At 37.7% G+C, this 17,788-nt stretch overlaps 1 protein-coding gene across 4 annotated transcripts in view; it reads left to right on the top strand.

Annotated features, from left to right (window-relative positions):
• The window catches only part of CENPC (centromere protein C), a 30,139-nt gene that overhangs the window by 4,322 nt on the left and 8,029 nt on the right, over positions 1-17,788 (top strand). For 2 of the 4 annotated variants that reach the window (XM_075751413.1, XM_075751416.1), the window contains 14 exons: positions 27-117; positions 239-458; positions 1,388-1,582; positions 2,144-2,523; positions 3,179-4,025; positions 4,642-4,680; positions 5,923-5,996; positions 6,908-6,976; positions 8,194-8,298; positions 10,826-10,924; positions 13,538-13,633; positions 13,946-14,100; positions 14,600-14,690; positions 16,119-16,191. In XM_075751413.1, coding sequence (XP_075607528.1) covers positions 27-117; positions 239-458; positions 1,388-1,582; positions 2,144-2,523; positions 3,179-4,025; positions 4,642-4,680; positions 5,923-5,996; positions 6,908-6,976; positions 8,194-8,298; positions 10,826-10,924; positions 13,538-13,633; positions 13,946-14,100; positions 14,600-14,690; positions 16,119-16,191 — 2,534 coding nt within the window. The remainder of the gene's footprint in view (positions 1-26; positions 118-238; positions 459-1,387; positions 1,583-2,143; positions 2,524-3,178; positions 4,026-4,641; positions 4,681-5,922; positions 5,997-6,907; positions 6,977-8,193; positions 8,299-10,825; positions 10,925-13,537; positions 13,634-13,945; positions 14,101-14,599; positions 14,691-16,118; positions 16,192-17,788) is intronic. The other 2 variants (XM_075751415.1, XM_075751414.1) reach the window with 2 other exon arrangements.

The raw sequence follows: 17,788 nt of genomic DNA, 5'->3' as shown, positions 1-17,788 counted from the left end.
TCATTATTTGTTATTGACTATGACAGTCAAAGGCAGGGTTAACTAACTCTGTGAAAAGAGCCTGTAATTCTGCAGAGTCCTTACCTGCATCACCACTAAAAACAGTCAGCAGCAGAGGTTGGTAGCACTATTATTATTATTGAATTAAGTTTTTTTTGGGGGTGGTAACTTTTTCTGGGGATTTTGTAAGGTTTTGAGTAGAAGAATTTAACCTATTCTATATATATATATATGGCAGGATGGTCACATGAATCACCCCTGAAGCCTGCAATATGTGATTACATAGCTGATTCTAAAAATCCAAAGTCTTCTGTGTCTAAAAGAGAAACAAATAATATATTAAAAGATGTTGAAGCACTATGCAAAAGTCCTGCTATGTCTTCGGACCCTGAGGATGATTATGGGTCTGTTGGATCACCTCTTCTTGTGGAGGAAGCAAAAAGTTCTCCTGTACATACGTAAGTAGAGCTAAATGTGGCGGTGGTGTTATACCCCCCGGCCCCACCCCTTAGGGTAAAATAAAACGGTGGTCTCAGTCATTTATGAGTTTGAATTTTGAACTCATAAAATATAATTCCGAGCTTTTTAGAAAATTTCCATATTTGGGTTTAGAAAGGAGAGAATTGTTTTTTTATTAAATACTCTGGTGATAAGGGTTAATTTCCAAAAGTGCCATACCCAAGTGCAGGAAGCCTGTCAGGATAGATTTGAACTCCTTTTTCACAGGCAAGTGCCCCAAATTATCAGCTTCTCAGATAGAATTCACTGAAAAAGTCTAGACTATTGACAGTGTTGACCTTAAAAGTTAACCAAAATTTTGTTAAAGCAGAGATGAGCAGTCATCGTTCCTCTCGCTCTGAATATACAAATATTTTATACAAAGTAGAACAACTTCAGTTGAGATCATTATCTCCTCTTTGGAAAATTTGAAGCACAGCTGCAATAGTGGCCAGTGGTCCCAGCCACAGTTCTGCTTTCCTGGAGGACTGAATCTCCAGGGTAGATCATGGAGAGGAACTGACGCTGATCCCGTTGACTCCCGGTGATGGAGTGAGATTGGGAAGAGAATGCACCTAGGGTCTAGGGAACATGACAATTGCCGAAGCATGTGCTCCTAAAATTAGGAATTTCTCTTGCTGAGCAGCCCTCACCTTGATCAAGAGTCACAAGCTGACCCCATGTTGTCTTATTGATTTGGACACTTGCTGCTATGCTGGGAAGTAGTGCTGCTAGCCTGGGTTCCAGCAAATTATCAGATGGAAGCTCATTCATAAGAAGTGAGACGCTGTCAACAGGAGAAAATGAGACCATCTGTCCATCCACATGATACTTCAATGTGTGCTCAGGATTTCTAGCATCATATTGGAATGCTGTTTCTCATACATAGATTACATTTTGATGACCAAAATGCAGTGAAGAGCCATGTGGAAGTTGAAAATTTGGAAGGACTTCAGACTGGGAGAGATGAGCAGGTTGTTCTCGTGCAAGGAACAGAACGTATTGCTACGTCTTCTGTACAGAAAGAGAAGTCTTTCTCTTCAGTTGTCTTAGCAGCTGTAGCAACAGGAACATCTGGAAAAAGGTTTGTTTTGAGGCTTAATATGAAACATAATTTGCTAGTAAAATAACCCAGTCCTGAGTACTGGAGCAACATCCTTTTATCTATAAACATGGTCTTGGACAGTGTTTTGGGATAGTCCAACATTACTGAAAAATCCCACCTGAGAAAGAGTTTTAATAGTTGTTTCAAAGTTATGTGCTGTTAGGATTTAACAGTGCTGTTGCCAGTAAAATAGTATGTAGCTGTTGAATAGCGTTTCAGATTGAGCCTGAGATGTTTTGGAAGGAAGGCTGGATGATTCAGGAAAACCTTATGTGATTCTGAAGTTAGCAAACATCAAGCAGGTTTTTTCAGAACTAATATGGATAATGAGGTGTGAATATGAGGCCAAAGCAAGGAGAAGCAGGCCTTGTGCTCTTTTTGGAAGCTAAAGGGCAACGAATGATGAACTTTATAATAATTCTTCCGAGGAATGTCTTGTAGTGTGTTTAGGTGTTCTGGAGTCACCACTAGATTTGCAAAATTGAAAGTAATTTTTTTTCCCCCAAAATGACGTGGATATTTTGTCCTTCCTTTCTTTAGGTACTCGACCTCAATATCACCACCATCACCACCTCCTGTGAAAGATCAAGATACAGAAATAGAAAATGAATGTGAATTTTTAATTGATGAATCAGATGGTGTATCTTTTAATTCTTGGTTTTCAATACCCCGTAAGAGCAAAAAATCAAAAAAAGATGGCTCTGCAACTCCTGTTTCTAAATCTCAGCCCTCTGAAAAGGAGAAGACAGAGAATAAGAAAGGCAAAGACAGAAAAGTACAGGTTGAAGCACTTACTAAACAGAAAATGGGTGATTTGGACATTAGAGTACATGACTTCAAACGAACATCAAATTCAGATCCAGTCTCTAACACTGAAGGAAAGGTCTTTAAATCTCAAAGCCAAAACTGTACTCGTATGGGTAAGTTATTTAACAGGTCTTCATATGTCTCCTTTCAGGTCATATTACTGGGGTTTTTTGTGGTGGTTTATTGGGAAATAAGGATAATGTAGATGAGAGATATTAATGGATTCCTAATTGATGTTTCAGTTGCACAGTTAGGTTTGATTGTATATAAAGCAGTGAGACAGAGTATCTTCACTCTTTCTGTTTTTCCCCTAGCCCTTCCTGTTAGGACATTACAAATTAAGTTAGCAGCATTGCCTTTTCTTAAGAACAAAGAAGGTAGCTTTTGCCACAAGCTTTTGCTCCTCTCTCCGTAGAAAGGAGGTTAAGATATTTGCTTTGAACTGGAGGGGATTGATTTTTAGGAATTATTTGAGAAGGGTTTTGTAGCTGGAAGCACTGCAAACTGGAAAGAAGGTTGAATGTAACATTTCTGTCCTTTTTTTCTGCTAGGAAATACTGGAAGTACACAAAAAATTCTCGTTTGAATTTTTAATACACTAGTTCAGAGAAAGCCTTCTTTTAACCATCGGGGAAAATCTGATTTTGTGATACTTTTTTTTTTATTATTATTATTCTTTGGTTTATTTTTATACATTCAGATGTCAACATATATCTTCAGGTTTAATGGGAAAAGATATTAATGTCCAAGTGTTTTGTGTATTTATAGGAAAGACTAAAAAGGATGCACTTAGGCAAGGCTCTCCAAACCAGAAAAAGGACACGTCCTGGAAACCAGAAGCCCAAAACCTGATATTGTCACAGTCTGGATTGGAAACAAAAGCATCTGATGCAGAACAAAGTAAAACAAAGGTGATGCTAAGTGAGGATTCACCTATGCCCTCACCTGGGCATCAGCAAGAGCGGACTGTGTCTCCAAAAAAGAATCTTAAGTCTTCCAAGCATCTGCAGTCAGCTTCAAAAGCTTCTCAGCATTTAGTTCAGAAGAAACAAACTGCTAAGCAGAAACTTCCAAAAGATACAGTAGCTAAGAAACTGGCAGAAAGTCCAAGGAAGAAGCCTAAAAAATCTGGCAAGAAAAGTAGTAAGAAAAAGCCTCAGTTACCAAGACAGCTGAGTTCTGACAGTGAACCTGGTGAGGAAGAGCTTGAAAGAGAGCCTGTAAAATTGAATGAAGTGCTTACCTCACCCCTGCATCAGAAACGACAGACTTCTGTGGTTCAGAAGTTGGCTGAGTCTGAAAAGCCTAAAAATTTATTGCACACATTGGAGTCACTTGGTGGTGCAAATAACAAAACGCCTGTAAAAGCACTACAGCACCTCTTAGACAGTGTGAAGAATTCTGAAAAGAAACGATTGCCAGCTAAGTCTTCAGGGAAGATACCCAAAAAGATCAATCGCAGAACGAGTAAAGGTGTTTGCTCAAACCCTGAGGACACAGAGGTTCAAACGGATGACAACTCTTCTGTACAGGATATGGCAATTGAAAAACAGAAGTTATCAGATGTGAAAACAAAAAGTAACAAAAGAAAACGTAACACGCAACATGGACTACAGTAAGCTTTTTATGCAATTTCTTACAAGTATGGTATAATGTGGTAGTTAATTAAACAGGTCTTGTTAACTTTTAAGCATTAGTGGCCCAATTGAACTATGTGACAGTTTCAGATTGGTTGAATAGCTAATAGAGAAACCAAGCGGTGTAATCAACATCCTATTCTCAAAGGTGGATGCCAAATCTAGTGTCTGCTTCTAGGTAAAGAAACTGGTGCTGGAATTTTTAAAGTGTTCTTTTGAGACTTGTGTAGCAGATCCAGTTTAAAACAAACGAGACAAAGGCACACATGGCACACACAGCTCCACCACCCATAGAATAACATCACTGTCAGATTTGATACTTTATTTATAAATTGAGAAAATACAGTGTTTAATTCTTCAGCTGTGTTTGTTTTTGTGGAAATAACTTTACTAATAATAATCAAAATCAAAAGAGGAAGTTTCTTTAACCAGTCTAATTGAGTTTTTAATCACTATTCTTTGCATTGCTTTTAAAATTTTTTTTAAAATGTCTCTTTCATGGTTCTATTCAGTATGTAAAATTATTGGCTTACAGGTTTCTTTCAGTAAGGAAAATCGACTTAACAGTAAACTTAATAATTTTTTCTTTTCTAGAGATTCCTTTGCAGCTGAGAAGGCTGCAAGTCTTGAAAGGTAATTTCCTGAGTTGTCTGTAAAACTTGCATTTAATCCCACTTCTGCCCCACTGAGACAGAACAGCTGTACTACTACTGTGTTCTGCTAGTGAAGAACCTAGTAGAAAAGGGATCGTGATTCATGCCTGAGGTGTTTAAATACCATGCTAATACAGTTAATTAATACAATTCTTCCTATCATGAATATGGGGTCATAGTAAGTTTCTTGTGTTTGGGGATTTTTTTTCCTTTGAGGCTGGCTTCCACATTAGTGTGTGATTTTTGAACAGAAATCCCAGTGCTCCTAGAACTAATAACAGTTGTACTAATAAAGTTGCTGTTAAATAGGGTATAGAACTGTATCTACAATCCAAACTCTTGTTTGTGCATGTAGATATGCACATATCTTCTCCTTCATGGGATAGGAACTTAACAACAAAGCAAATAGGAGTGACAGTCTGTGAATTTATTAAATTCTTATGGTGTACTTCTACTGAAAATGTTGGGGTTTTTTTTTATTCTAAGTGATCCTACTGCAGACTTAATTGGACAAATTTGTAGTGTAGGTTTGCTAATCTAGCATTGAAATACATCTTTTGGAGTTTAGGTGGATCACAGCTGAACTTCACCGGCACAGTAAAAGCATAGCCACAGATGGGAGAAAGAGGAAAGGTTAGGGGTACTAATGCTAAGGTTGCAAGAGAAGTCCTGTTATAAGTAATTTGATTGCTAGAGAATCTCTGGTGGAGTTACATGCATGTTAATTATTGTCATTTTATGTGGGAGATTTTATGACAGAATACATATTACAAATTACAGTTACAACTATTTTACTGTACTTATAGTATGCAAAACATTTATTTAAAGCACTTCTATAATCATGATCTATGGAAAATTGTTTGAAAGGTAATGCTACAGAGGAAAGGAGAAGGTGTGTTTCTTCCGGAAGGGAGAAAAAAGAAAAAGAAGTTATAAGATTTCTAGGAAACCTGTTTATAGAGAAGGTGTGAACACTGGTTTGTCTGCCTGATGACTGAATAGAGGAGCAATTGATCAGTTTTGGACCTGTGATTCCTAACTAGCAGTCATTTGCTTTAGAGTCTAATAGGTACAGACAGATGTTTAGAAGGAAAAAAAAAACCAAACAAAAAAACCAAAACCCACATGATCTGAAGACTTAAATTTGCTATTCTTGGTAGTGCTGTAATGTTCCTTTGACACTTAACATATTCAAGCAGGTGTTTTTTGTTCCCCTTTGAAGTGGGCCTGTTCTAGAACATTGTGATAAATTTACTTCCAGAAGCGAGTCTTGTGAACAGGATAATACATCTTCAGGTAATGTTTAAAGTTGGTGTTTTCTTGCATTTTATATATATATATAAACTTCTTATAAGCTGTAATTGATGGTACAGTAATTTGTGTTGTATTCCGCTTGTCCAGAATAAGAAATGGAGATTGTATTGGCTGTGGTCAGATTTCTGCCCAAGCACATGATATAGTATGCCAGCTTTACGTTGTGTTAGCTTTGGAAGGACAAGCACTACGCGGTTTGGCATCAAACCTACCAGGATAAAGTTATCCTTCCAAAATACTTCGAACAAATTTTTTAGACTCGGTTTGTACCAGTTTGGTGTGTTGCCTTGGGATGGTACTATATACAATCGCTTTAGGCCACCCTAGACCACATTGTACAGCCTTATGGAATTGTGACCTGTTTGCCTAAAAATATTTTGGTTTTCTTTTAAGTTTCCCTACACAAGTTGCACATATTGTCATAAAGAATATGAGCCCTGGGGATAGAAAGTTTTTCATCAGTGTTTTAGAGCCATTTGTGAATGTTATTAGTTCATGCAGTGCTTTCTTCAGAGACCTAGTTTTGTGTGCGTTCTGGTAAGAAGTTTGTTCTAAAGATAGGCTTGAATGGTATAAAGCTGAATGACCTTGCACTTTGATTAATCAAATTATATGTGTAGTTTTAATTTGCCAATGTTTGTTTTATCAGAGGGATGGGAATATTTACTTGAATGTATAGTTTTCATGTAATTTTCAAGCTTACACTGTTTAAAATCTAATTACTGTTTATCTACATTGGGTTTCATATGTGTTTAAAGAAAAAAATGTTAGTGGGAATGCTAACATTGGGACTTCTGCTTGTATTATCTTTGGTTGCTTCTAGTGGGTATATTGAATAAATGTCAGGAATAGTAAATGCCCATAGTGGTGTGTTTTTCTGAATGTATTTTCAGATAGTTCTGAAGACTTGAATTGTCAAATAAGAAATCTGTTGTCAGACAACATAGCAAGGCATAAAATAGGTAAGATCATTTTAAAATATCTTAATGTAAGTGTATAACTACAAATGCATTTCCAATTTGATGTAAACTTTGCTGAAGGAGACATAGGAAAACACCAGGAAATGAGTTCATATGTTAATAAATATTTACCTTGTTAGTTCTTCAGGGTACTAGAATGCTGCTCTAATTTTTAAGTTACTTTCAAGAACTTCTAGTGTTTCTTTTTTATTTATTTTTTTATTTATTATCTTTTTAACTGTCACATTTCCATTTTTTATCTAATATTGATTACAGTTCAGTGAGAACAGTAAGAGTTTGAATTAGTTTTACACAGTGTAACTGAGGGTACAAAGAACTTGCCTTCTGTGGCAGTCTGAGTCTGGATAGGATGGAACAATGGGCATGCAGTCAGTTGTAGTCCCATACTAGTCTGCTTTTATTGGGTTTTTTATTCTCTTCGTTATTTTATGCACGACACTATAGTTGTCTACCTTCAAAAATTTTCAGCATTTTTTTTTTAACCATTTTTATTTTTAACATTTAAATATTCTTGACTAATTTGCTCTCAACTCTTAAAGGGCTTTTATTCTTTCTTACAAACACTAAAATATTGAATCTTACTATATTCATATATGGCAGCTTAGAAAAATTGAAAGTTGAGGCTATGTAATAAATAAGTCTTAAGATAAATACCTGAGAAGTCTTGGAAATGTGTAGAGTTTCTGTTGGCAAAAGTGCTGCTTTTCTGGGCCTTGGAGACGGGACTTAAGAATCTGGAAGAGGAGGGGCTACTTATGCAGTCTCTGTTACTCTTCTTTTGCCTTAACCAAGGCAATGCCTTTTTGCTGTTGCTAATGAAATCCCTCAGATTTAGGCAGGTTTCTTAGTCTTCTTCGAGAGCTTTGTCTTCAGTTGTAGCATGTTTGCTGCTCCTTGTGCTTGAGCCCCTAATGTCTGTTTCTCAATGATACAATTCTACAAAATATAGAATGAAATTTAATGTAAAGTTAGCATGGTACGTGTATAAGAAAAAGGAGAGTGAAATACTGATGTATGCAAAAGAAGGCTTTTGGCAATACTTGATTCTCTTTTCCTGTCATGATAGCAATGTGTTAGAAATATCAGCTGGGAAGTGCTGACCCCCTGATACAGAACAACAGGAAAGGATATTTAATGTTTTCCATTTCTGAATTTTCCTTTCATCTACTTAATGTGAATTATTTCATCCTTTAAATTAGTAATGCCTTCCAACACACCTAATGTTCGTCGGACAAAAAGGATACGACTGAGACCTCTGGAATATTGGCGAGGCGAGCGCGTAAACTATGCCATGAGGCCTTCAGGTATTAGTTCCAAACTACCTATTTGCTTGCTGTTAATAGAGCAGTAAAGAGAAACCTGTGGGTTGATCTTGTGCCATGAAAGCTTGAGATGCTTACTACTTGGTAAATTTTTTTAAAAAGTAGTCTGTTTATGATCTGTAGCTATTGTCATCTTTCCGTGTAGTCTTCTTCCCTCCTGATACTCCTGTGTCAGCTAGAGAGTATCAGCAGAGCCTTAACTGTTTAAGGAAGAACAAAATGGTTTCTCTGTAGTAATAGGTTTATTGCATCAAAGATTTTTGTATGATACCTGAAAAAGAAAGAATCTACTGGATCATTAATTGGAGCATTTCTCTTAGTGTGATGATTGTTCTCCAGAGCAGATGCTATAATATTTTATCCAGTCTCAGTGTTAAATTCCCTAAGTGATAGAATATATCTTGTTCTCAGGAATTTTTTCTGGCAATTCAGCCTAATTTGGTCCTTTCCCAATCAATTAGTCTGTTGGGAAAATAGTATTTCTTTGTGTCCCTAAAATTTACATTTTGTCTTAAAAATTGACTCTCATGTCACAGCTTTCTGAAATGTTCTTTGACTGAAACATGATCAAATTCTTTTCAAAAAGTCTCAAGTTGCATTGCACTCCAAAATAGCTGATGTTCAAAAGCTTTTTGGTTTGTTCTGGCTTTCTAAAGCTATCTGAAAAGTTCAACATCAAGGGAATATATTCTCAACTGAAATCGAAAAACACCTGAAGGACAACGCAGTCATTGGTCACAGCCAACACGGGTTCGTGAGAGGAAGGGCCTGTTTAACAAACTTAGTTTCCTTTTACAAAAAGGTCACCCATCTAGTTGACCAAGGGAAGCCGGTTGATGTCATTTTTTTTAGATTGCAGTAAAGCTTTCGATACTGTCTCTCACAGTATCCTTCTGGAGAATCAATACCCCCAAGTCCTTCTCCTTGGGGCTGCTTTCAATCCATTCCTCGCCCAACCTATAGTTGTGCTTGGGATTGCGCCGACCCACGTGCAGGACCTTGCAATTGGCCTTGTTGAACTTCATGCGTTTCACACGGGCCCACCTCTCCAGCCTGTCAAGGTCCCTCTGGATGGCATCCCTTCCCTCCAGCGTGTCGACCACACCACACAGCTTGGTGTCGTCAGCAAACTTGCTGAGGGTGCACTCGATCCCACTGTCCGCATTGCCGACAAAGATGTTAAACAGTGCCGGTCCCAGTACCGACCCCTGAGGGACGCCACTTGTCACCGTTCTCCACTTGGACATTGAGCCGTTGCCCACAACTCTTTGAGTGCGACCATCCAGCCAGTTCCTTATCCACTGAGTGGTCCATCCATCGAATCCATGTCTCTCCAATTTAGAGACAAGGATGTCATGCAGGACAGTGTCAAATGCCTTGCGCAAGTCCAGGCAGATGATGTCAGTTGCCCTTCCCTTATCCACTGACGCTGTAACCCCATCGTAGAAGGCCACTGAGTTTGTCAGGCACGATTTGCCCTTAGTGAAGCCGTGTTGGCTGTCACCGATCACCTCCTTATCTTCCATGTGCCTGAGCATAGTCTCCAGGAGGGTCTGCTCCATAATCTTGCCAGGCACGGAGGTGAGACTGACCAGCCTGTAGTTCCCTGGGTGTTCCTTTTTACCCTTCTTAAAAATGGGGGTTATGTTCCCCCTCTTCCAGTCAGTGGGAACTTTGCCGGACTGCCAGGACTTCTTAAATATGATGGAGAGTGGCCTGGCCACTTCATCCGCCAGTTGCCTCAAGACCTGCGGATGCAACTCATCAGGTCCCGTGGACTTGTGCACCTTCAGGTTCCTTAGATGGTCTCGAACCTGATCTTCTCCTACAGTGGGCAGTTCTGCATTCTCCCAGTCCCTGCCTTCTGTGACCTGAGCAGTGTGGCTCAAGCATTTGCCAGTGAAGACTGAGGCAAAGAAGTTGTTGAGTAACAACGTTGGGTGCCACAGAACAAAAAGGACATAAAACTATTGGAGAGTGTCCAAAGGAGGGCAACAAAGATATTGAAGGGTCTAGAAGGGAAGACGTATGAGGAGAGGCTGAAGTCCCTTGGTTTGTTCAGCCTAGAGGAGACTGAGGGGAGACCTCATCGCAGCCTACAACTTCCTCACAAGGGGGAGCGAAGGGACAGGCGCTGATCTCCTCCCTCTGGTGACCAGTGATAGAACCTGACGGAACAGCATGAAGCTGCGACAGGGGAGGTTTGGGTTGGATATCAGGAAAAGGTTCTTCACTGAGAGGGCGGTCGGGCACTGAACAGGCTCCCCAGGGAAGTGGTGACAGCACCGAGCTTGACTGAGTTCAGGAAGCATCTGGATAACGCTCTCAGTCATATGCTCTGATTTGGCTGGTCCTGTTTGGAGCCAGGAGTTGGACTTGATGATCCTCTGGGTCCCTTCCAACTCAGGATATTCTGTGATTCTATGAAATGCTTGTTGGTTCTGCAAGTCTGTCTTCTTGTAAAATTATTACGAGTTAGTGAACTTTGTTTAACTTCCTTTTGTTTCAGGAGGGCTTGTGATTAGTGGAATAGTGTGTCCAGAAACAGAACCTCACAGGAACGTTAAACGGAGGAAGCATGGCCACAGGCAGAAAAGAGATGAAATAAGTATGAACACAAACTTTTTTTCTTTTGATACTTAAAAAAAATATAAAATCTGTAATCAAATACTCTATTGCTGTAAAATTTTTCTCCTGTAAAAAACTTGATTCTTTCTCTGGGTGAAAATAATTTTATAATGAAATGTGTTTATGTGATCTGAGGCAGAAAAAGCTGTTCTTATTGTACCTATAGCAATGCTGTATAATCTCATTCTAAAAAACTTTAACTTCTCAGCAATAGAAAGGAAGAGATAGAGGACACATTCAGAAGTGGTGCCTTTAAAGCAGGAGTTGAAGAAAATAGGCTGTCCTTGTTTGGCTTGTTGATTAATGATGCTAATGTGTTTAGTTTCTTGGTGTACAGTTAAGGTATAAAAACCTGTAATACCATGTCTGAAAAGGCAGCATATGGTGTCAATAGAATTTTAAGCTATTGTAGGTTAAATACAAAAACATAACAAGGTAGGCGAAGAGAGAGCTTTAAGAACAGTGGATAAAATGGTTAAAAGTGGGCAATAAATCTATGTTTAAACAAACAGCATCAGGAAGCTTTGCTAGAGCCTCTATGGCCAGTAGATAATAAATATGTAGGTAGTGTTCAGAAAAGGGAGATAGAATAAAAGTCCAAAAGCCAAATTATTTTTGCTGTCCTCTCTGTGGAAGATGTTTTGATGCTAAAAAACCTTTCTGTATAGGGACTGTCTAGAGCTTTTGTTTGAAAGTTTTCTATGTGAAGTCATAGAACAAATAAAACAAATGCCATATGGTTCTGACACAGTTCTAGAACATATCAGGACTGAAATAATAATTAGAGAAATAAGGAAGAAAATAGTCAATGTTGGTACAAATTTCTGCTTTTCTAGAGTGTTGCATGTAAATTTTATTCCTTGCCTCAAAAGGAAAGTAGTAGGACTAGAGAAGGTTCAGAGAAAGTTTGTCAAAAACATGGAAGGACTTCTGTACAATAAGCAACTACACGGTGAAGGCTCCTCAGCCCTGAAGAGAGTACTGTGGAGGTGTGAGAAAGACCTATAAAATCATGAGCGGCATGAAGAAGAGGAATAGAAATAAATTGCGGTTTATTTTCTTTGGTTTTTTGTGTTTAAACACAAGAACTAGAAGGTGTAGAAGGAAGATAGTGAGAGCTGAGCATTTCAAACAAAATAAGGTGACTTTTCTCTCTGTGCGCTTCCTGCCCCAGAATACTGTGGATAAAAATATTTATGTAGATTCAAGGCAAGAAGTAGATAAATTCACAGAAGACTTAACAACTGTTAATAGCTTTTAATAAAGTGTGTGAACTCCATGTTAGCAGTGGGAAGTATTCCATGAAAGTGCCATTACTCTTTTATAGTGTTTTTGGGGATGGAAGAGGTACCTGCTTTTGGCCATTGATGGGAGAGAGGATCCTGGTCTAGATCAACCTTTGATCTAAGTACAGTTTATGTATTAATATCAATCATTTGCTCTTCACGTAAACCTGAGCTCGTAGTGCCTATTCATATTGTATCTTACGAGAATTATTGTTTGCTTTAGGTGCGTTTGAACTGTCTTCCAGAAGTGATGGATTTCCTCTTTAACAGACATTCATCCTGAGAGATGATCTTTCTCTAGCATCCTTGAATTTTAAGTGATGCATCAGCTGAGTAGAATTTCTAGGACAAATTCCTAAATTCTATTGATACAATAAAATTCTGTGATTATAGCTATAGAGTTGCACCTGTTGCTGCTTCTTTTCATAGAGAGATGGTTATGTTGGAACAAAGCTATTTCAAACACAGTAACTTTCTTTCTACCCTGACTGTCTTGGCATAAGAGTATTTAAGCAGCCATGAGTGCCTATAAAGTGCTATAGCCTGCCTTTAACATCCTTGTTCTGACTGCATTTAAAGAAATTTCCTGTGCACTGTCGAGCTAAAATTGTCTGCTTAAGAGAGTTCTGCAAGAGAGCTTTGGGATATTTATTCTGTTGTGAACATTCTCCAGTGTCTCATTCTATTTGAAAAGCGTAAGGTTGTCATCAACTCTTAGGCTATTTTCTTCTCTGGAAAAATCCTTTTTATTATAGAAATAGTTCTCTGATTTACAACTTACAGTGAGATTTCTATAATGGTATTTCTTGACAAAAGGAGAACTGAACATGTGCTTATTCTTTTGAACACTTTATCTCTTAAGTCTCCTGATGCCCATCAGCAGTAGATAAAAGGAAAAAAATGGTTCTTCATACTTCATCATGTGTTTTATATCCTCTTAATATCCTCTCAGCATCTGTTGCTAGAAAAGCACTTCTCTTAAAATGCAGATACTTTTGAGTAAATACTGTCATAAACAGCGTAGGATAAGTAGTTGGCATTCCCTTGGAAAGTTCTTTAGGATTTAGAGACCCTTTATCTATTACACACAGAAATAATTCCAATGAAAATTACATTTTCAAAGAATTGTTAACGATAGTTTCGTTTTATTTGAAGAAAGTATATTCAGTCTGTTTAGTCAGTCTTTTTAGTTTTGTTGATAAAACAAATTCAAGTACTTATCTGTGAAATCTGAAGTTGTGGAAAAGTTGTGGTTAAATAATTAAGTTTTTAAAATGTAGAGTGATTATTTTTCTTTTTTTTTTCAGGAAGTGAGATACCTGCAAATTTGGATCACACCCTAGCTGATACTTCTAAGCCAACTGTTGTACTGAACCCGGAAACAAATGAGGAAGTACTTCTAGGTGAGTTGAAGGGATGTGGCCAAGAGCCTTTCTGAATTATGTAGTAAGTGTTTAGACTGATCAGAAAAAAAAATTGTTCATGCCACATTGGGCATAAAAAGGTGAGCTGTTGAAATATTTATTGCTCTTCTGGAGAAAATTCTGAGGGAGATGCAAAAAATGTCCTGATTTTTCAGCTAAATATTGAGTTTAGCTGTTGGGGGTGTTGCACTGAATATGTAATGCATATGATTTAATAAGTAGCTACTGAGCAAGTAACAATACTAATAATGTGTTAGCATTAATGTTAATCTACTGGATTTTTTTTTGTAGAATGCATTAACACTGAAAGCAGTCACTCATGCTTCTTCAAAGATGAATCGGTAGAAATATATAAAAATTTGAATACACCTGCTTTTGCTACTGGTAGATTGATTTTGAAACCATTTAAAGAAAAGGGACACCAGTTTGTCCACATGGATACAATAGTAAGTATGCTTTTTTCTTATTTTTATAAAATGGACTATGTAAACAGAAAATCTTAGAATGGTTAGAAGTAGCATATGAAGTTGTCAGGTTTTTCAGTTTTTTTCCCCTATAATGCAAATAAATACAGGAAACATTAATGAATCATTTCAGTTGTGAAATCAGTTGCAATGAAAGAACCTTGCTAGAGGTACTTTGCATGCACCTTGCCCTGCTTTGCTTCACATTAAATCTGTATGTCCATGTATGCTTACCATCTGGATCTTGCAGGCAAGAGAGAAGTATCAAATAAATACAATTGGCCCCCAGTCCCCTTTTAAGTTGTGCACCTTATTTTTCAGCAGGGTGGGAAAAAGGGATTGCAGCTCTTCTAGCTTGTTTGGGTTTTTTGATCTTTGTTATAACATGTATGCAAAACAAAGAGTATGTTTTCTTGGATAACTTTCTTAAATGTTTGCAAAGGAAACATTGCTAATCTGAGAACCTTTTGACTTCATTAAGGCTTTCCACGTTATCCATGGCAAAATTATTGTTACCTTACATAAGACATCATATTATCTGACTACAGGGGACTACTTCTATGTTCCAGCAGGTAAGTACATTTGTTTAAAACCAATTTGTTGGAGATGGATGAGACTGAGTTAGCATGCTAGGAAGCAAACCAGAGCTGAATGATGGGAAGAGGTAAGTTTGAGTAGAGTGGAAAAGTATAGGGTTATGAAGAAAGGAATATGACTCAATACTGGATGTGGGTTGATGACCTAACCTTAGAATGCAGTAATACAAACACTGCTTCTTTATGTGAGTTGGCCTCAAAATTTTGATGACACCAAGTTCTAAGAGTCAATTTCTTGTGATATTCTGGTTCTGTCTCTAGCTATACTGTTGGGGAAACTTCACAGACAGCTTAATATAGTGGTAGTTAATATAATTGTTTTGGTCACCATATGTAAAATCATGAAAATCCATTTAGATCAGTTCACCATATTTTACACTTTGTGCTTGATACGTAGAAAGTGCAGAATGTCTTGTTGAACGGGTTGTAATGTCATGTGGGTTGTTGAGAATTTAGACACCTCTGATTTTGCCCTTCTGAGATAGAATTCCATATGGAAAGCTGTCCTTCAGTGGGTAAGACACTAGTCAGGAGAGTTTGTAGTAGTTGTAAAGCAGACTGTTCATGAAGCTGTAGAGAGCTTTTGTACAGCTTTCCTGTGAAGAGGCTATGTTAGAAAATTACAAGCTACCACTTGTTTTTCCATTAACTTTTCACCATGACGTCCTGATTGAACAATCATTGTTCAATTACTGCTTGATGCTTTGAAGCTTTTCATTGTATTTGTTTTAATCTTAAAAGTTTAGGGGTCTACAGAGACAATTTTGGTTTTTGGGAAAGCAGATCATATAAACTGCTGAAAGTTCCGTACAGCCATAAGGATCTATACTTCATTTCCATTCTTCCCTGCCTGATGGCCTGTCTCAGTATGCCTGGATGGGCAATGCAGTGGTTGTGGTGGGTGATCTCTTTGTAATTCATCAAGTGTGGCTGTATATGAGTATTAGGATGTTGCTCATTCCCAACATTCAGTGCCTTTTAGATGTTTCTATATTTGTGGTCATGTTAGTATGCAAATCCCAAGTGAAGATCTGCAGATAAATTTCCATATGCAGTTTTTATTGAGATTTTCCACAGGAATAAATTAAAGTAAATTCAGTCACCTTAAAGTTTTCTTTAAGGGTTTTGAGAGCTGAGACCTCAAGCCCGTTACATTCTTTTCAGTAAAAATCTTCTTAGTAAAGATGCACTTTATTCTTACCACAGGTTAAAATAAATGACACTAGCTGTATTCCTTGTTATCTCACCGAAATGCAATGATGTGCCTGTAAAAGTGGCATCCTAGATTAGGGGCTAATACTCCTTCTGTTAAGATATATGAAATAAAAATACACTTGTCTGATGACAGGACTTCAAAAATTGCTAGTGGCTTCTAATGAAAACTTTCTCTGTTTTTATTTGTAGGAAATGGATATAACATACGTAATCTTCTGAATGAAGAAAGTGTTCTTCTCTTCACACAACTCAAAAAAGACAGGTGAAGAACTTTCTGCAGAAAAGTTTGCTGAAACACTTTTCAAGCTTTTAGATGTTTTGAACTTCTTTTTACATACAAAAAGTGTTTGAGCATGCCCAGCTTAACATTACAAATTAATACAGAGCAACTGAAATCAACATAAGAAGAGTTAAGAACAAAACCAAAAGAACCTCAGTAGTTCGCTTTCTAACTGAAATGACAAACTGAAGGGCCTCGTTCTGCCTCAGTTACTGTTCTTGTCATCCAATGACAAAGATATACATACAAAATTTGTGGGTAAAGCACATTGTTGTTCAAAATTGTATTTATACACCTAATCTCCTTAAAGATGCTTAGCACTTGAAAAAATTTTTACATCTTCAGCTAACATCTGGTAGTCTTAACGCCTGCCTGGTATGAACTGCTTAGAATAATCTCTATTTAAATGTCGGACCATGCTATTCACATTCCAGTAATTGTTGTCTAGGAGATGGGCTGCTGGAATGCTTGTGTGCTGGGGTCCAGTCTGCTAATATGTTAATGACAGGTGTTTCTTCCTTGTCCAGCAGATATATGATTAGTGCCTCAAAATTGAATTGTACAATGGGAACTCCTAAGTAGGAGCCTATCAGTTGTATCTTTTGTGTGGAAGCTATGGCTTGATTAGCTCTGAACATTGCAGATAGCTTTATTTTGTGTAACAGCAACAGGTCATTGCCAAATGTATTACTTTAATATTTCCTTTTGTTTTGCTTGCTGTGTTCCTGGATCATAATGAGCACCTTTGGGAAAACTGTAATTATACTGTATACTCCAGAAGCCAAGTCTAGACAGCAGATGGTATACATAGCATTTGTCTCCCAAGCTCTTCAAAGTTCCTCCTGGCTGAAGATAAGGATAAACTACAGCTATTCTGGTAGGGTGCTTTCTCAGTGGTCACTGCTATTCTAGACGAAGAGGAGATAGGGAAAACTGAATTGGAATCATAAACTTTAAAGACTTGAGGATTGACTATTGACCTTGTAAGCAGTCTTGGCCATGATCTTTATGCTAAACCTAGAGTATACATTAAAGTAGGAAAGGTGAATTGGCTTTAGTGCTTCCCTTAAGCTTTCAGCTGCCAACTAACTTGGTGTGTCCGTCCAAGGGCTTGGACACCAAGATTACCATGTCTATGAAAGACCCTTTAGATTAGGAATTTGAGATAATATATGTTTTTTTATCATTGTGTTTCCAGCAGTAGTTCCTGTGATTAGTGCATATATAAATTGACAGCGGAAATACTTGGTAGAAGTTCTGTGGCATCTTTGCATTCATGGCTAGGTCACGCTTAACTCTGAGAAGATGAAACAGAGGAACGTGCCTATTGCCATTTAGTTCTTCCTCTGTCATGATAGGAACTATTTACTGTCAAAGTTCAGACTGCAAAGAAGGACTTTTTTTTTTTCTTTTTTCCCAGCCTCAACTTTTGTAAGCAGTTTAAGAGTTAAGAAAAAAAAAAAGTCAGTTACAGCTGATAATAATTTGATGTTGGCAGCTTTTTGAAATTTTGGGCTTGGGTTGGTCTCTTCAAGGTCAGCAAGATTCAAATATTGTTCTTTCTGTGTTGGAGCTGTAC

Source organism: Balearica regulorum, chromosome 4, assembly GCF_011004875.1.
Source record: "Balearica regulorum gibbericeps isolate bBalReg1 chromosome 4, bBalReg1.pri, whole genome shotgun sequence".
Taxonomy (NCBI): domain Eukaryota; kingdom Metazoa; phylum Chordata; class Aves; order Gruiformes; family Gruidae; genus Balearica; species Balearica regulorum.
Note: the sequence above shows the minus strand (reverse complement) of the source record. Positions and strands in the feature narration are given on the sequence as shown.